We start from the raw sequence: 17,636 nt of genomic DNA, 5'->3' as shown, positions 1-17,636 counted from the left end.
CGAGAGCTCACTAGCTTGGTTATCTTTATAGGCTTTGAGTTCTCACATGTTCTTAGCTTAATTTCTATCCTTGGTGACTATTTTTGGCAGGGTGAATTAAATGTTAAGGTGGTTGGAGTGAGTGTCAAAAGTGTCCCACAATGGATCGAGATCATGAGCACACCAGATGTTTCACTAACATTATTTGCAGTGGTGTGCTAGAGTTTTATGCATTCTATAACACGTCTCTTATAGGTTTTGAGTGCCTCGTTTTAGTAAGGAAGACAGGTCATGCTATACTTTCCTGCTACAGAATGTAAAGGTGACTACTGTTCAGCTGAAGTTAAGTTCTGTATACAAAAATATAACAAGGGAGAAGGATTGCAACGCCTAATAGAAGATATGAGGATGAATTCTGAAGAGCTCTTATGACTAAACCTAATGTAATTTACAAGAAGGATTGCCTTCAGGGAATGAATGGTAGATGCTTGGGTATTAGAAGGGGGAGAGTAGCAACCGATATTTGGATTACTTGAACCTTCGTTTTACAAAATGTCTGGAGGAGTTTTAGAGAGCTCTCATGCCTATGCCTCTTACTTAGTGCCCCAAGACAGATTGTACTCATAGAATGAAATAAATGAGAATTCCATGTGGACATAAGTGACATCCTGCACTAGGTTCAATACAAAAGAAACAAGATCCTCTCTGAAATGGTGAGGTGACCATCCAGAAATGACAGCTGAGTAATTTGCCTTGTGATTACCTACTCATGTGAGTCATAGAGCATGATGCACACAAAACATTACTCATGCTTGAAAATCAATGGGTACAAAAATAAAGAGAAGAATTCTAAAGCCAGATAAGACCCAGCTTTGCCAAGGCAAATCATACCACGTCCTCCATTCTCCAATCTGCAAAGACTAGTAGTGTTAGAACAATGAACATGAAAAGTTGATAGAGTACTGTAAGTGTAATAATAAAGCAGTTGCTGCTACTAATTATTTTTAATTAAATAATTTTACACCACAGTTCCATATTAACAAACCCTGGCGCACATTATCTCAAGTAAGCCTTTTAATACATCTCAACCATTTGTGGGTTTGCAAATTACAACAGCAATTTGGACACAGGACAGAATCTTCAGCACTTCCTCCTATGCCCTCTTGGCCAGAGGAAATGGCCCTTTTGCCATCAGTATCTGAAGATGAGCAGTATCTCCAACATTCCCATCTTGTAAAAGGTTGTGATTACAGAACAAGGGATCCTGCCCCTTGTCCAGGCAGCTCCCACAGAAGGGCAGGTCTTTCCAGCTTTCACAAGGCTCCAAGCAGCATCTCTGCTATGGCAACATCTCTTTATTACCCACAATGAAGAGTGGGAGGAAGGGCTATAGGCAGCAGAACTCACTGGGAGCTATCCATGGTCCTGATAGGGCTGCCTGAATCTGGACATACCCTGCCATGTCAAGCTATAAGTTTCTTTTATATACAACCTTGTAAATATGTTTCGTATGTTACAAACTTTTTGTGGGGTTTTTTAGTCAGTGTTTCAGTTCAAAGAAGCACTGTGCCAAAAAAGTGCATGCCCGTGCACTTAGAAATTGCATGCCTATTTGTCTGCAAAGGAAGGCCTCCACAAGTCAGCCCACCTTTTCTACGAGATCCACCAAAACCACTCCCCAGTCTGCACAAAGTCCTACGCCATCAATCACTTCCCCAAAAGGATGGCATTGAAGACAGACTTCTGTTTGAGCTGCTCCCTGACTTCTGTCTGTGACAATAAAGGGAATGTAACTCACTTGTTAAAACTCGTCTGCTTGTAACAAATTTAATAGCCATCAGTAAGCACAAACTGGTTGTGCCTACATGTGAGTGTGGAATAATGAGGTTAAGCTAATGGCAACTTCAATCGGAGCATCTCTCTTAAGTTCCCACCCTTTGCAGGAAGCTGCTGTCTCCTGGATGAATTTAGAGCTGATTTCATTGTGCATTGATTAAAGGTAAAGGGACCCCTGACCGTTAGGTCCAGTCGCGGATGACTCTGGGGTTGCAGCGCTCATCTCACTTCACTGGCCGAGGGAGCCTTCCAGCTACAGCTTCCAGGTCATGTGTACAGCTTCCAGGTCATGTGGCCAGCAGTGCACAGAAAAGCCATTTATTTTCCCGCCAGAGTGGTACCTATTTATCTACTTGCACTTTGACATGCTTTCAAACTGCTAGGTGGCAGGAGCATGGACTGAGCAACGGGAGCTCACCCTGTCACGGGGTTTCGAACCGCCGACCTTCTGACAGGCAAGCCCTAGGCTCTGTGGTTTAGACCACAGCGCCACCAGCGTCCCATGCATTGATTGGCATCTGAATAACAGTACAATCAAATTCTCTCCTCCCCTGCCCATTGCTCTAGTTCAAATACTCTCGGTATGAGGCAGCAGACTCTTTCCTTGGAGGTTTATAAGCAGAGACTGGATGGCCGTCTATCATGTATGATCTGGTTGAGATTCTTCATTGCTGGGGGTTAGACTAGATGGCCTTTGGGATCCCTTCCAACTCTGGAATGGTATGACTGGCAAGTTATAGCCCTTCATATGTCACTATAGAAATGGCACACATGCAGGCCAGCACTTCTACTACCCCAAGCATTTAAAATAGTTTGTAGTTTACTGTGAGGCTATTAGTGTGACATAAGAATAGCTATTGTAACCCCATGGGTATGAATTTTTATTTCAGAGCCGAGGCTTTAAAGGTAGTGTATGCAAGGGAATGTATTCCTTGTGACACTTAACAGTGCTATTTGCATTCTGTTGGTGAGAAAATTCTACGGGTTCAATAACATAAGTTAATGATTTTCATTTGCTTTTATGCAATACATGGGCTGGATTTTGTTCATGGGTGCTGCTAGTGTACTTTCTCCTGGAGCTTGAGACCCAACATAGAACAGATTGTCTCCTTTTCAAAATGGCCTTGATTTTCTGTGGTGAGCCGTTACATGCCAACAGTTTACCACAGAGACAAATGCTACGTGATGTGAAGCAGCCTTTGTCTTGCAGCTGTGATGTGCGCAGCAATCTTAACTTCAGTCATTTTGGCTCCTCGCTCGACTTCATTGGCTCCTTTTCTTTACCTTGACACTATAATGATATGACTCCTGACTTGGCTACTAGGCTTGCTCATGAAACTGCCAAAATGTACTATATAGACTGGGAAGGAACAACACGGTTTCTCACTACAGCTTGCTTTCACATGTTACACCCTAAAGATGTCTTATACAGTGGTACCTCGGGTTAAGAACTTAATTTGTTCTGGAGGTCCGTTCTTAACCTGAAACTGTTCTTAACTTGAGGTACCACTTTAGCGAATGGAGCCTCCTGCTGCCGCCAGAGCACGATTTCTGTTCTCATCCTGAAGCAAAGTTCTTAACCCGAGGTACTATTTCTGGGTTAGCAGAGTCTGTAACCTGAAGCGTCTGTAACCCGAGGTACCACTGTACAGACATTGGCCCAACTAGCTCAGTATTGTGCACAATGACAGTCAGTAGTTCTCCAGAAATTTAGATGGGATACTCCTAGCTCTTCCTGGAGATGCCAGAGCCAGAACCGGAGACTTTTTGCTCTACCACTGAGCCAAGACCCCGAGTATACAAAATCATTTTCTGCTACTGCTGTTCTGCAATTAAAAGCATTAATGAAGGACAGTCGATTAGCTACATTTTTTTCTACGATCAAGAGAATGCATACTAGCACTTTCTCATCAAGGATAGATACAAGAAGCTAACGGAAATGAAAAACGTATATAAATGGCACATGAGAAATGGAAAGGAACCACTGAGTAATTTAGTACCACCTCCTCACTGTGCGTGTGCTGTTTATTCAAATTACGAAGATATAGATGACGTTTGTTGTTATGGAGTTAGATGAAGCAAGGTGGCAGTGCATAGGACTCATACTTCCATAAGCTAGTCAGGCTGCGATATCCAACAAGTATGTAAACTGCATATTTTTCAGCTGACTGTTCAGAATCATTACTGAATATGTTAGGGTTTTGTTTGACAGAATTTCCATTTTAGACACACATAAAGATTATAAAATGAAACAGATGACAAATATTCCTGAAAAGCCAAGGCCATCACTGGGTGTTTATATTCTAAATCTATGACTTAATATTCTTATAGCTCTTCTGAGAGCCTGGTGTAAGCAAGGAACAACTTCTTCCCAGGATGAGCATTTACAGGAATGTACGTTCCATTCTGAGTAATTTAAAAGAGGAGTGGCTTCAAATGTTATGAGAAGTGCTGATAGGTGGATGCACAAAGTGGCACCCGCTTCTGCCTTCTCACTTTCAGTGTCCTGAATTAACAGGGTTTTTTGCAAGGAGGAAGTCCAACTTTAGTTATAGTTTCCCTCTCCACACAAAATACCACCCCACCTGCCACTTTGAGACCTTACAGTCCAGGGGTGCCCAAACTTTTTCAAAGAGGATCAAACTTTTTTCCAAAGAGGACCAAAGTGAACATGCGTGAGGGCCGACCACAGTTGTTGCGCTTTTAAAAAAATGTTTACCCCAAAATTGTTCAGCTTTTTTTTTAGAATTTTACCCCAGGACATATACTGCCACGGGGGCCAGATTAGGCCCCCAAAACAGAATTTGGACATGCCTGCCTTACACAGAATATGCAAAAGGAAATATCTCCACAAACCAAGGTATGAAGATAGGATCTGACCCTGGCTTCATATCATAGCTTGGCAAGAGCTCTCAAGTCACAGTCACTCAGTTTGGGTGTCATCAGAAACTGGGGGCTTAAGAAACAACAAAAATCTTCACTGAAACCAGGGATGCAAGGAAACAGCTTGTTCCTGCCCACGGACCCACAGCTCATCAGACTGGAATGATAACATTTGAAATGGGCCACTGCCATTTTTGCTTATTTTACTTCTGTGTGGTGAAAAGAAAAAGTGCAGTAATGTGTATCTTTGTCATCAAGTGTCTATTTATAGTGCCCCTATATCCAGAGCAAAGAGCTCAGGGTTACATACAGTTCACAAGATTTCCAGAAGTTTTGAAAACTCTTGGACATTAAATGTAGATTGAATTCTACAATTATTCTTCTATGGCATTACAAATAAGAGTTAGGAAGATACTGTGCATGAAGAAAAATGGTTAGAACAAACACTATTTTGCCTTGTCCCAAGCAATTTATTTGAACCATTTTACTTAGATGTTTTGCTGTGCAAACATGAACTCTCATTAGAATTATGAGCTTTGCCATACACTGAAAGTTTCAGAATGCTGTTTCTTTTGAAATAATACAGGCATTTTATATTCATACAAATTATCTTATACATTTAAATTTAAAATTTACAAGAACAGTCTTGGATAGAACTGTCGTACCACACGGGCATTTAAAAAGCATGCAGACCATTTAGACATTTACAGGTTCAAATCTTTATTGTTTGAAAATTCTACGTGTCTTTTACAATACAATAATTTGTTACTTCAATGACCTTTTCATAGTTAATGTACAATGGATTCTTTTTTTCCTGAACCTCAGCCATGAAATATAATTTTATCAATATGATTTTTCTAAATAGATTAATACAAGACTTCTCTGTGGATTGGGAAGGTTCAGGTGCTTCTTTTAAATACAAGAGCACATCTGCTTCCCTTCAAAATTCTGTGATCAATCCTTTGAAAAAGCTTTACCTATTGCTGTTTCGTATCAGTCCAACATTTTTCTTCTCTCTCTCTCCTATTAAAGGGCTTTGTAACACCAGTTGCAGTAGTTACCTTTTCATCTACTGAGGCAAACTCATGTTGAAGAAACTTATGATTATCTGCATGCAATGAACACTCCTCTTTAAATAACTGATGAATTTATACATATTATAAAGAATCTGTTAAAGAGTGCAAGTATTTTGATAATGATTTCACAAAAGGTCATATGCTGGTAATAATGGTAGCTAACATTTAACACCTAATAGGAACTAATGTATATTTAACAGGCTATTAGCATGGCTAGTAAATAAGCCATGATATGTAAGATTTGCCCTTTCAGAAAATGAACTCATTTGGTCCACACTTCTAAAGTTATCCAGGTAAAAAAAAATGGAACAGTTAGGCCAGACGTTGTGATGAAATCCTTGTTTCTAAAATGTAACACATTAAAAAGGAAGAAGGGAGGGGGGGGACAGTATTACATTGTGGAGCATTGTCATGGGACCTCAGTATAAAAAGATGATGGCCTGCTACTTGGGAGTGGTGAATGAGCACTGAAGGCCAGGCCAGAAAAAAAATGGTGATGAGGAGTTTCCATCATGTGTTATACTTTCTTGTTCCATGGCACTGCTTTTACTCTGTAGAATTTTGTACCCAAAGGAACTTTAAATCTGTTTTGTGCCTAAGCAAAAACAAAAACACACATATGCAAAGAATTATTTGAAATATACCAGAGCTAGTCAGAAAACAATACTTTTTCATCTCATTTCTTTGCAGACGTGGTTGAGCTGGCAGCTGCATGACATTTCTCCACACACACCCCAGTCCATAATCACAGCTTGTTTTATTCACAATAATGGTTCACTAATTCATGCAAGCACAATAACACTAGCTAAATATAAATCAAGCGTCCTTTGACAAGCTCAGTATCTTTAAGGTGCAAATGGTCAAATATGCAGAAATTCTCTGTGAATGGGCAATGCAACTAAATCTACCCAACTTAACAGAATAAGATATTTAATGTACATTAAGTGAAACTGAATCTCCTTTTGAGGTAAATTACTATTTCACCATCTAGTGGGCTATGGGTAAAAAAATGTAATTTTGTGAGACCTCAAAGCACTTGCTTCTTGATTAGCTATTGGCAGCAGCTCAGAAAATTACTGAAGTACTTCCCCCAAGATACTTAAAAGTATTTCATGGTTAGCCAAGCTTTTAGACTTAAGAAGTTGATCCAGAGCACTTTCATAAAAAATAGTAGTGTTGATGTGTAGTGTTGATATGTGAGGGATGAATTAAAAAGTTAACAATTGCTTTATTTTTCCGTGTATAAGACTAGGTTTTCCCCCTAAAAAATAATGTCAAAAATTAGGGGGCGTCTTATACAGAGATACATCTCCCCCCCCCTTTTTCTTAAATCTGAGTCCCCCCAAATACTTTAAATATTACTCCTACAACTGAGTTTAAAACAGAGTTATGAGTAAGAATGAGGGTAAAGTTCCCTCTTAACTAAAAGGAACTCTTGCAACTATTTTCAATGAGCCATGCTGAAACTGAATATGTATCCTTACCTTTTTTGCCTGACAATATTCCTTTTCCATCACTTTTCCCAACACCCAGGGTCTTCGAGATGCTCCTGAAGCTGGAAGGAGAATATTTATTACTTGTGGCATGATAATATCCAAACTACTTTAGGCACAAAATTGTCCATGGCCATTTATCAAGCAGGCACATTATAATCTTAATTTTAACTATCTGACGGAATAAAAAACTTCCATATACAAAATGTTACCTCAAATTGGTACAATATTCTAAACTCACAATCTTGCATTTGAATTTGAAAAAGCGTATACTGGCAAAAATGTTTATAGTGGCATATTGTCATCTTTTTGCGACATACAGTGGTACCTCTGGATACGAACGGGATCCGTTCCGGATCCCCGTTCGCATCCTGAAGTGAACGCAACCCGTGTCTGCGGGTCGCGATTCACCGCTTCCGCGCATGACGTCATTGACCGTCTGCACATGCTCAAGTGGTGAAACCCAGAAGTAACGCGTTCCATTACTTCCGGGTCGCCGCTGAGTGCAACCCGAAAGTGCTCAACCTGAAGCATATTTAATCCAAGGTATGACTGTACTGACAAAAGATATTGGTTTATTGTATGGTGCGTAAGAGGGATCTACTCTCACCAAGGAGCAATAGAAGATAAAAGCAGGCAGACAGCTCACCTTCATCTCTGCTACACTTCAGTTGCCCAACCCAGCACCACAGGAAACTTCCTTAGGCAACTTTAAAGCTACATGGACATTAATTAGTGGGGCATACTTTGATTCTTCATCTTTTTCAGGCCACCTTCCCACAGCTGTCAACTTTTCCCATTTTTTAAGGGAAATTCCCTTACTCCGAATAGGATTTCTCACAAGAAAAGGGAAAAGTTGACAGCTATGCACCTTCCTCAAATCCACCCACCCACCCACAGATATTGCTTCTCTACTACTCATTAGAGAAGCAAAGCATTAAACCTCCATCCTCAATGCTGCTCAACTAATCTGCACAGAACACTTAAGTAGCAGGAGAAAAAAAGACTGCGGCTACACCCTCATTCTCCCACTGCTCAGTTCATCGGCAGGGGAGGACACCACAAGCTGCATAAAATTAAAACAGTGGGCTGCACATAGTATGTGGCAAGGGATTGCCCACCTCTGTACTACAGATAGAAACAAAGGGTATGTTTCTTGGTACATATGCATAATGGCTGGCAAATGTGCACATTGCCCAGAAAATGTAAAAAATGCAGTTAGCTTGTATACAATGCCCCACTCAAATACCTTTGGAGATAATGCATGGGAAATATATGTACAAAATACTATCAACTTGTAAGCATTCAATAAGTCCTGCTGGAAAGTATCTATACTGACTGGAAAATGTGCACAGTTCCCTCTTCATGTTTACATTTTTCATAAGACGTGGGAATCACGCACTAGCCAGCGGTTATATATATACTGGCCCCAACATGTATATGTAATACATGCATTCACATGTTCAAACATAAATTTTAAGCAGATTATTGCAAGACTGAATATTTAAATGCACCAGAAGAACATTCTTTCCAGAGTTATGACACTTACCACACTCACCTGGTTTGAGATCCAGTGCAGCAAGAGATTCCGAGTGTAAGAAATACAAAGTTGGGCTAACAGTAAATAATACATAGTTGTCATGACGTTCATCCAAAATAATGAGAACCAAATCGCCAACCTGAAAACTGAATAAAAAAATTACAAGGCTCAGAAGAAAAGCAGCACTATTGTATTTTTGTTTACTCAGAGGAAAGCCCTACTAAGTTCAGTGGGCGTCCTCCTAGGAAAGGGACCACAAGATTGCAGCCTGCGTCATAATGCCCTTTACACACTTTGGTGCCGTGATATGCTTTTGAGGCATTATGTAGTTTTTGCTTTCACCAGCTAGGTATGGACATGTTGCCAGAATCGGGGACTTTTGTGTTGAACCAAAGGTGAAATGTTCTGGAAGGCCTGCAGACACTGTCTTGGTAGTCAAGATAACCCCAAACTAATTGGCAGTTGTTGCACGAATGAGCTCACAGATGTTTATATTCACTTGCTTTGATATATGCTAACTGGCTTGCTTTGATGCTGTGCTTATCTGTGGACTTTGGGGTGCTGGGCTCTAGGCCCAGAGAAGGGAGAAACTTTGGACAGTTGCCACCTATAGCCTCACTGGCCAGGTGTGATGGGAGGTTCTGGGTAAACTCACATATGTTGCTCTGTGCCTAAAGGATGTATACATGTCTCCTTGGGTGCAGACAAGCCACCTCCTTACTGCAATGTCCATCCCACTTTTGTAAAGGCTGGGAGACCTGGCAGGCTGGTTGGCTGCAAGTCCCCACCTTTTTAAAAATAAAGCACCAGAACTGGTCACTCTGGCATTTTTGACATCCTTCTTTGGTATCCCTGCATCTGACTAGTCCCACAAGCCCTCCTTTGGGCCAGTGGATCAGGACAACTTTATAAAACAAACTGCATCCCATTATGCGTTTCCATATGACTTTGTAAAACAAAAGTATTTATGTAGTGGGCTGTTGTTCTAAAAAATACAGCCAGTGCTGTGCAGTAGGTAGTATCGGACTAGAAGTGGGAAGACAGATTCAAATCCTCACTTTCACTTGCACAGTTGTGTGTGGGGAACCTCTACTGGAGAGTACTCCCTTAAGGATACAGACCAGTATTTCTTGAATGACATCAACCAGATTTTTTGTATTTGGCAGTTTAATTCTAGGATATTATCTATCCCAACACAAACAATGCATTTTTTCAAAAAGACACCCAGGGTGGGGTGGGGCAATTAGATGCTTCCCTAAAACAATAGGAACAATTAAATAAACCAAGGCAGAGAATTGACTCAATAGCTTTTCAGATATACTGTTTTCAGTCTGCACTCAATTAGAACTTTAAAAAGCATTTACCAGAGGAGGAATTTTTTTAAAAAAGAATTCAATAAAACAGAAAAAAAAATCCTTGACCATTATTAACACCCATACTTACTCTCTGATTGCAATTTTCTCAGAATGTCTTAGAGACACTGAAGACATGCTTTGAGACATCTGCAAAAATGAGACAGCATTATTATTACCCTTTTCTGAAGGGTTTCTGCAACATATTCTGGCTATAGGGTCAATATTGTAAGATATTTCTATTACTACTTATTAGACTGCCTAGGGACACACCAGACACCAGTGAAGGCATAGCCGGAGTGCTCTTTAACCAATAGCCTGGATGCAAAACTGGTTCACTCTTCACAGGCTATTTTTGACAGATGAGTGGGGCCACAAAGATTCCTACCAAAAGCACATCTTGCATTGGTGCTAGATTTTTTTGCAGGGATCAGCTACACTCAGAAGTTCCAACTGGGAGTCTGCATATGGTGATGATCATTCACCTGTACTCAATTTAACTTTGAATGGCATTAACTGAATAGCTGGTACTGTACTGACCTGCCACTGTGAAACTCAATTTTAAAAAGGAAGGCAATGAGGACAGAGGCTCAGTAATGAAACAAAAATGTGTGAATGCACTGGGATGGTGGTGGCAGCAGCAGCAAGTTCCTTTTTACTATTACTTGTATGAGAAAGAGTGTGATGGGAAGGTTGTGACAAGGTTTCTGTGTGAGGATGTGTGTGGCAGTAGGGCATGTATGTGCACACACAAACATGAATGTAAGCACGCAGTCCTCAACATACTGCCAATCCTGCCTGCAGCCCCTTGGTGTCAAAAAGGTTGCTCACCCCTATTGTTTGGGCTTAGAGTGAGTACTTCACTCTGAGTCAAATGGGCAAGAATATAACAAGAGTCCTGCTGTATCAAACCAAAGGTCCAGCTAGCTCAGTATGCTGTTCTCACCAGATGCCTATGAAAAGACTGCAAACAGGACTATTCCCCACACACCAAAAGGAAAGAAAACCTTCAGAAGCTGACCAAATTATGTTCAGCATTCACATTGCTACCAAAAGAGCATGGACACTTACATCAAACGCTGAAACCCATATTAAATGATGCATCAAAATCATTTCCACACAATATAAAACTTCTCTTAAAACTATAATTTTTCCAAGGACCATTCTGTGCACAACCATTTCAAAGAAATGAACAGAAAATAATGGGGGGAAATCACTTTTTTTATACAGTGGTACCTCGGGTTACATACGCTTCAGGTTACAGACTCCGCTAACCCAGAAATAGTGCTTCAGGTTAAGAACTTTGCTTCAGGATGAGAACAGAAATTGTGCTCTTGCGGCGCGGCGGCAGCAGGAGGCCCCATTAGCTAAAGTGGTGCTTCAGGTTAAGAACAGTTTCAGGTTAAGTACGGACCCCCGGAACGAATTAAGTACTTAACCCGAGGTACCACTGTATTGTAAAAATCTTTCATGGCATTTTCAGGTCTAACCACCAACAATAAGTTTATTAACATGCTTTCTTATTTCATCACAATTTTAAACAAGGCTGTTAAAAACTGTGTGCCTCATCACCAGATCTGGTCTTAAGTCTCAATATATAAAATAATTACTTTTATCATCTGTTTTCTCTGTTAGGCTTTCTCTCCAACATATTGGCCTGGATCCAAAGATCTACATGCTCGACAGGGCTATTAAGAGGCAACCAATTTGTGTTCTGCTATGTTGACAGTGTAACTTTTTGTCCATATGGAACATAAAAGCTGAATATATACCCTTTTGTCCGGTCACGCCACACCTTTTAGAATCTTTCCTTCATTTTATGACATTTAAACTCAGGGTTTTTCATAGTCTCAGTCACAAAAATGACATGTTCCAGTGACTCTAGATGAAAGAGGTCTGTTTCCTTACTGCACCTCGTAGATACTAAGAGGGTCCTAAAATAACACTCAATCAATGGAAAACTGAACATAAATCCTTGCTCTCACAGTACATCCGAGCTAAGAAGAATGTACTTCACATCTCTTCTTTATGATGACGTAAATGAAAGGAAGCATTTGCTGATAAAATCTTGGGAGTATCAAGAAAAAATGCAGTCATGCTCTTGGCTGCTACATTAGTTGCTTCAAAACCAAGTAGCAGCTATAATTACCCATAGACTGGCAAAAACTAGCTTTAGATTATTCGTGCTTACTTGTGAAATAATTAAGTTACTGTTTTCCCCTTGTGAAACTTCTGTTACTGACAAAAAACGGTCTTTAAATCATACATCCAACTGCCAAATGCTCTCTTGTAGCTTTGTTAGTGTTCAGCTGAACACAATATAAGATATATTAGACTTCACATGAGGGGAAAAAGTAAAGTTTGCCATTAAATGAAAGTTTGGCTACAAACTTTTAGAAGCAAGTTATTTAAATCAGTGAGACGTACTTTTCAAGTAAAAATGGATAGGATTACATAGGATGGTAGTCAACTCAATAACTGCACTCACACAAGGATTACCATTGGGATGTTTACTGTAGTACTATGTTGGATCCAACCAATAGTATTTTAGAATGCCAGTGAAAAATACCTCCAGTGAAAACTACTTTTTACTGCACTTCAACATCATTATTATGCAAAACTATTACAGTATCACTGATTCTTAGTTTCAAAGTAATTAGAAACCTATGTCTATTCCTATGAAGTGATTACAAAATCTCATTAAAGAAACCAGGCAAGACTCCAGCTTGCCTGCTAAATATTCTCTGTTTTGCACAGCCTTTGGGGTAGCCAAAGGGGTTTCCTCCTGATTTTGCTGGACTATCATTTCCATCAGTCCCAGGCAACATGGCTGACTGACTACAACACCCATCACCCCTGACCGACTACATCTGGAGGGTGCTATGCAGGTTACCCGTTCTAAGGCATGTTCTCTATACTCCCAGCACTCCTTGATGGCTGTACACTGTGGGGAAGTTCAGCAATGAGGGACAAGCCTTCTTGAAATAATCTTTAATCAAGAATGATTTAATCAATTGATCAATCAAGTCTACTGCCAACCACCCCTAAATGAACACCACTGCATACCTAGTCAAAGTCCTTTACACAAATCACAAACAGAAACATAAATAAATCTAATAAACACTCGTAGTGCTGCAATACCAGCAGCTTTCATGAGTGCTATGAGTTCCAGAACCCCATGTAGCCACATCTCTCCTGTTATGACATCATGCTTCTAGACTAATGCATCACAATTCTAGATCATACATCTTAGACTAGATCAGCTCCTAGCTACTCCCATGGAACTGCTTCTGGCAAGGTTGTTCCTCACTATATATTGCTAGCTTTATTTTCAAGCAATACACACACACACACGAACATACATATGAATAATTTTCCTTGTTTCTTTGAAAAACTACTCCCATCCTCAAATTCTGAAATATCTTAATTTTTTTTAAAAAAAGAGATAAATCAAACAAACAAAAATAAAAATTTTAAAAAGGAATATTTGCTCTCCCCACCACTTTGAAAGTATTGGTTTAATTATTATTTTTTACTCCTCAACAGTTTTCTTGGGCCTCCCAATTACAATGATCATCACATCCAAATGTAGCCTGGCTTAACGCTGTATTATAAAGGCATACCCTCTTGAGTTAAGTCTCATTGCCACAAGCCAAGAGTGGCAGAAACCTACCTGTTTAACCACATTTGTTTTCTAAACACATAATTTTGTTATATGCTTACCAATCTTTGATTAAGCCTCTTATTTTCCTCCTCTTTCAACTGCAACGTCTATAAAACAGCATAACACGAACCTTTCAACATTTTGTTTAAATATAGTTTTACATATATTAGTTTTATAACTTCATATGCATGTTTTCAATATTTTAAGACTGCAATTCTATACTTATGTGGGAGAGGATGGCTCATTTAAAGTCTGAGTAAACAGGTTTAGGGTTGTGTTGCTAGAGGCTCAATTTTTAAAAAACACTACAGATATAAGTGTGTGTGTGTGTGTGTGCAGTTAAGTGTATAACCCACACTTATTTATTGTGCCACATACTTTAGTGGGTCTGAATATGTTTCAGATCAGATTTGGCCTACTGGAACAGAAATTCATACCAGCTGTGCCATCTATTAAGTATGAACTCAAATGATGGTGTTCATAGCTGAATCATATTTCTTCCGAGTAGTTACATAACTTGGAAATTCAGCTTTGATTTCCTGAAAGTTAAATTTTCTTTCACTGGCTAGCAAAGAAGTTGCATGATAGAGAAATTCTCAAAGCTTTGATACTGTTAAATTAATTTGGCCCATGGTGTCCAAGCTTCCAAGACACGTCCCAACTGCAATTTATGACCTGCAGTCTGAGGGCAGGGGAGGAATTTGAAAACAGTCATCTCTATAGATGAGCTCTCCTACCATCACCACACCAGCTTTGACTGTAGGTGGGTGAGATCCAAGTATTCATCTTCCCTTTTTTACTGGCATATGGCTGGGTAGGCGAGATCTGTATTACAAGTTTAAAAACCAGTCAACACATCTATAACCAGTCGTTGTTTGACATCTTTTTAACTACACATGTTAGGGGTTAAACCTGGGGCTTTCTGGATACAAAGCATGTGTTACATCCCTGAGTTTTCTCAGTAACCTATGAAATGTGTATTAATTGGAAAGCCAAAGTAACCACAATAATTCCTATGTTTCTAGTTTTAACAGGAATCAGTTTAAATGTCCTAATATGAAAGGGCAGTATTGACTCTGATCCAATAGTTCTAAGCACCTAAAATGAGGAAATGCTTTCAGTCATCCAGCTGCAGAATAGCAGCAGTAACTGTTGTGTTACTACTCAGTAATACTTAAAAAGACATTTGTCAAAGTAAAACTTTAGAACTCTCTTGATTTAAGAATGGGACAATTAATTTACATTAGTTAAGAATTAATAGGACAATTAACTTACAGATCTTACAGATTACACATAACGCAGTAACAGGTTTGCTCGATAAACAGCAAACATGGTAGCAAGGTAGGCTTGTGCAAAAAACAAAAACACAACAGGCTCCTGTGAGCAAAGGTCATGCTGCTGTGAGCAGATCTCTGGCTGACCAGGATCCACATGTGCAAACAAGTGCTGCACATGCAGTTCCTGGGCTGGATCTCTGCATCTTGCACTTCGAACTGCACACACAGTTTGCTTTGGGAACTGTTTGCGCTATGTCAAATAGCAACTCAGGCTCATCATGCATCCAAAATAGAATTCAGCATCATTAAAGCTGCTGTGTATGACTCTGGATAGGACCAATGGATGAATTTGTCTTTCTTCCAAATAAGCATCTTCAAGTATCTTAAAATCAAAGGGTTCAAGGGTGGCGTCCAATGCACTCACTCCATTAACACAAGGATATAAACTTGCACAATGGAACTCTCTCCTCTGCCTGAGCACAACCCACACCCTTCCCAAATCTGGGATAAACTCCCAGAACAGATTTAGGGTGGAGGGGAGTAGAGTTCCATTGTGCTAGAGTAAACACTTGCACTAAGGGAACAAGTCGCTTAGCACTACATTAGATATAGATAGCCCTTACAAACATTCTTACAACAACCTGAAATCACAGGCAAACGTTCCCTAAATAACCAGTAGCGGTATGCATAAGAAAAAAGGCAATCACAGTGGACAAAAAGTTAGGACTTTTGCTTTTGTTAGCTCCCATGTGGTTCCAGCCCACCTTATTTCAGCAAATGTATGACAATAAATTAATATATGAAGCTGAACACAGAGGTTCCTAATCTCTCTTGAAGGTAATAAATAGGTAACCAGAGCAAAAACTACTCACTTTTTCTAACATCATTATCCTCTGCTTTTCCTCTGACAAAATCTGCACATTTTCACTAAAAATAAAATAAGAAATGGTTAACAAGATGCGCAGCTTCATTAATGAGAAAATATGTCAAATAGAGGGTTTTAGTAGATTAATATGTCACAAGAAAATGAAGATAAGCCATATGATATTCATCTTGACATGCTACATTGTGTCTCCAGTGTATCTGACATGCTGTATATTCCCCGCTCCTAAATAGGAGGTGACAAAAAGAACGAGGAATCCAAGCAGATTAATTAATCACAATGCCTTGGAAAACATGCATGGTATTTCTATTGTGCTCTTTTGGATTTTCAAAGGCAGTTCAGCAACCATTTTTGAGGTGAGAGAGTCTTTATACCAGGTGAGCTCTCTTTTTAGTTGTCACATGATAACACAGTTCAGTGAAAACACTTCCATGTGCTAATATAGTAGGGCTGTGTCCAGAAGAAATATTCTGGACCCTCCTGGTTGGTTTGAAGAGGGGGTTGCTTTGGGCCAGTGGCTTGTACTGACTTGGTGTTTCACTCTGGATCCAAGACATGGGGTAAAAACCAACAACTCCTATGACATCTACAGTATAGTCTAAATTTTCAATTTTTTAGACAGAATTGTATATTTATAGGCACAGTAGTCACTTCTGAGGGAATGAAGCTCTCAGATTTTGGACCCTTTAAAGTCTGAGGTGTTTTTGTTTTCTAAAAAGAGGTCCAATGATTTCCTATGTACTTTTGCAAACAATTTCCATGAACATGACATAAAAAAAGGAAAAGGTGCCAGTATATGGCACCTGCAAAAATTATAGAAGGATGGTGGACGGGTTAGAGTTATGAATAAAGAAAATTGTTTGAGACATTTTAAAAAGAATATTGTTTTCTGTTCAAATTTCCACCAAAGTCACATGCTGCCAAAGCCGAACAAGGTGTAGATGGATGTGTTTTATCCCTCACAGCAAAATAAACACTGTAACTGGAAGTAAAAGGAGAATGCCGATAACCAAAGAAATAAAGATGTCATTCACAGAACTATATACTCCTCTCTCTGTCTGTCTCTCTGCCTAGTGTTTTCCCATTCCTGAAGAGCTTGGAGGAGATGTAAAAATGTATCAAATCAGATCAAAATATAAATACAAATTCCCCCAAGAATTCCAGGTTGTCCGAAAGTCTTGCACCCACAGCCTATTCACCTCAGATTTGAGTTGCTTCACATGACAGCAGAGTGGGGGGCATTTTCAAACATTTCAAATAAGAATAAAAAATTCCAAACAATGCCTACTGACATTCAGATACATATCTATTTCAAGATTTGTGTACTAACTTTACAGCCATCATGCTTGTTTCCAGCGTGGAATCCATTTTTCCTTCTTCTGTGGTATCTGACGTTAATCGCTCAGTTTCTGCTGTAAAATCAGCTGCACAAGCTCCGGGAGGTTCTGAAGGAGGAGGTAAACAGGCTGGTGGAACAAAATTGCTACTTCTCAGCTTATTAACCTCTTCTTCAAGTTTCTTCTTCTCTTCGAGTAAACAGGCTCGGTCTTCAGAAAGACTTTCAATCAGATCTGAGAAAAAGGCAAGTAATATTCAAAATTCTGATATTCTGCAGAGCAATTAATTGGATTCAAACATGTACAAAACATTTGC

At 39.6% G+C, this 17,636-nt stretch overlaps 1 protein-coding gene across 2 annotated transcripts in view; it reads right to left on the bottom strand.

Annotated features, from left to right (window-relative positions):
• Window positions 1–5,401: 5,401 nt before the first annotated feature.
• RB1CC1 (RB1 inducible coiled-coil 1) overlaps window positions 5,402–17,636 on the bottom strand; it is a 39,936-nt gene continuing 27,701 nt past the window's right edge. Inside the window, exons 17-23 of one of the 2 annotated variants that reach the window (XM_053396166.1) lie at window positions 17,314–17,554; window positions 15,973–16,027; window positions 13,883–13,930; window positions 10,251–10,309; window positions 8,817–8,953; window positions 7,259–7,329; window positions 5,402–6,369 (exon numbers count right to left, since the gene is read on the bottom strand). In XM_053396166.1, coding sequence (XP_053252141.1) covers window positions 6,292–6,369; window positions 7,259–7,329; window positions 8,817–8,953; window positions 10,251–10,309; window positions 13,883–13,930; window positions 15,973–16,027; window positions 17,314–17,554 — 689 coding nt within the window. In that variant the 3' untranslated portion in view covers window positions 5,402–6,291. The remainder of the gene's footprint in view (window positions 6,370–7,258; window positions 7,330–8,816; window positions 8,954–10,250; window positions 10,310–13,882; window positions 13,931–15,972; window positions 16,028–17,313; window positions 17,555–17,636) is intronic. The other variant, XM_053396168.1, reaches the window with a different exon arrangement.

This window comes from Podarcis raffonei, chromosome 7 (genome assembly GCF_027172205.1).
Source record: "Podarcis raffonei isolate rPodRaf1 chromosome 7, rPodRaf1.pri, whole genome shotgun sequence".
Classification (NCBI taxonomy): Eukaryota; Metazoa; Chordata; class Lepidosauria; order Squamata; family Lacertidae; genus Podarcis; species Podarcis raffonei.
The sequence above is the reverse complement of the archived record's forward strand: the minus strand, read 5'-3'. Positions and strand labels throughout refer to the sequence as shown.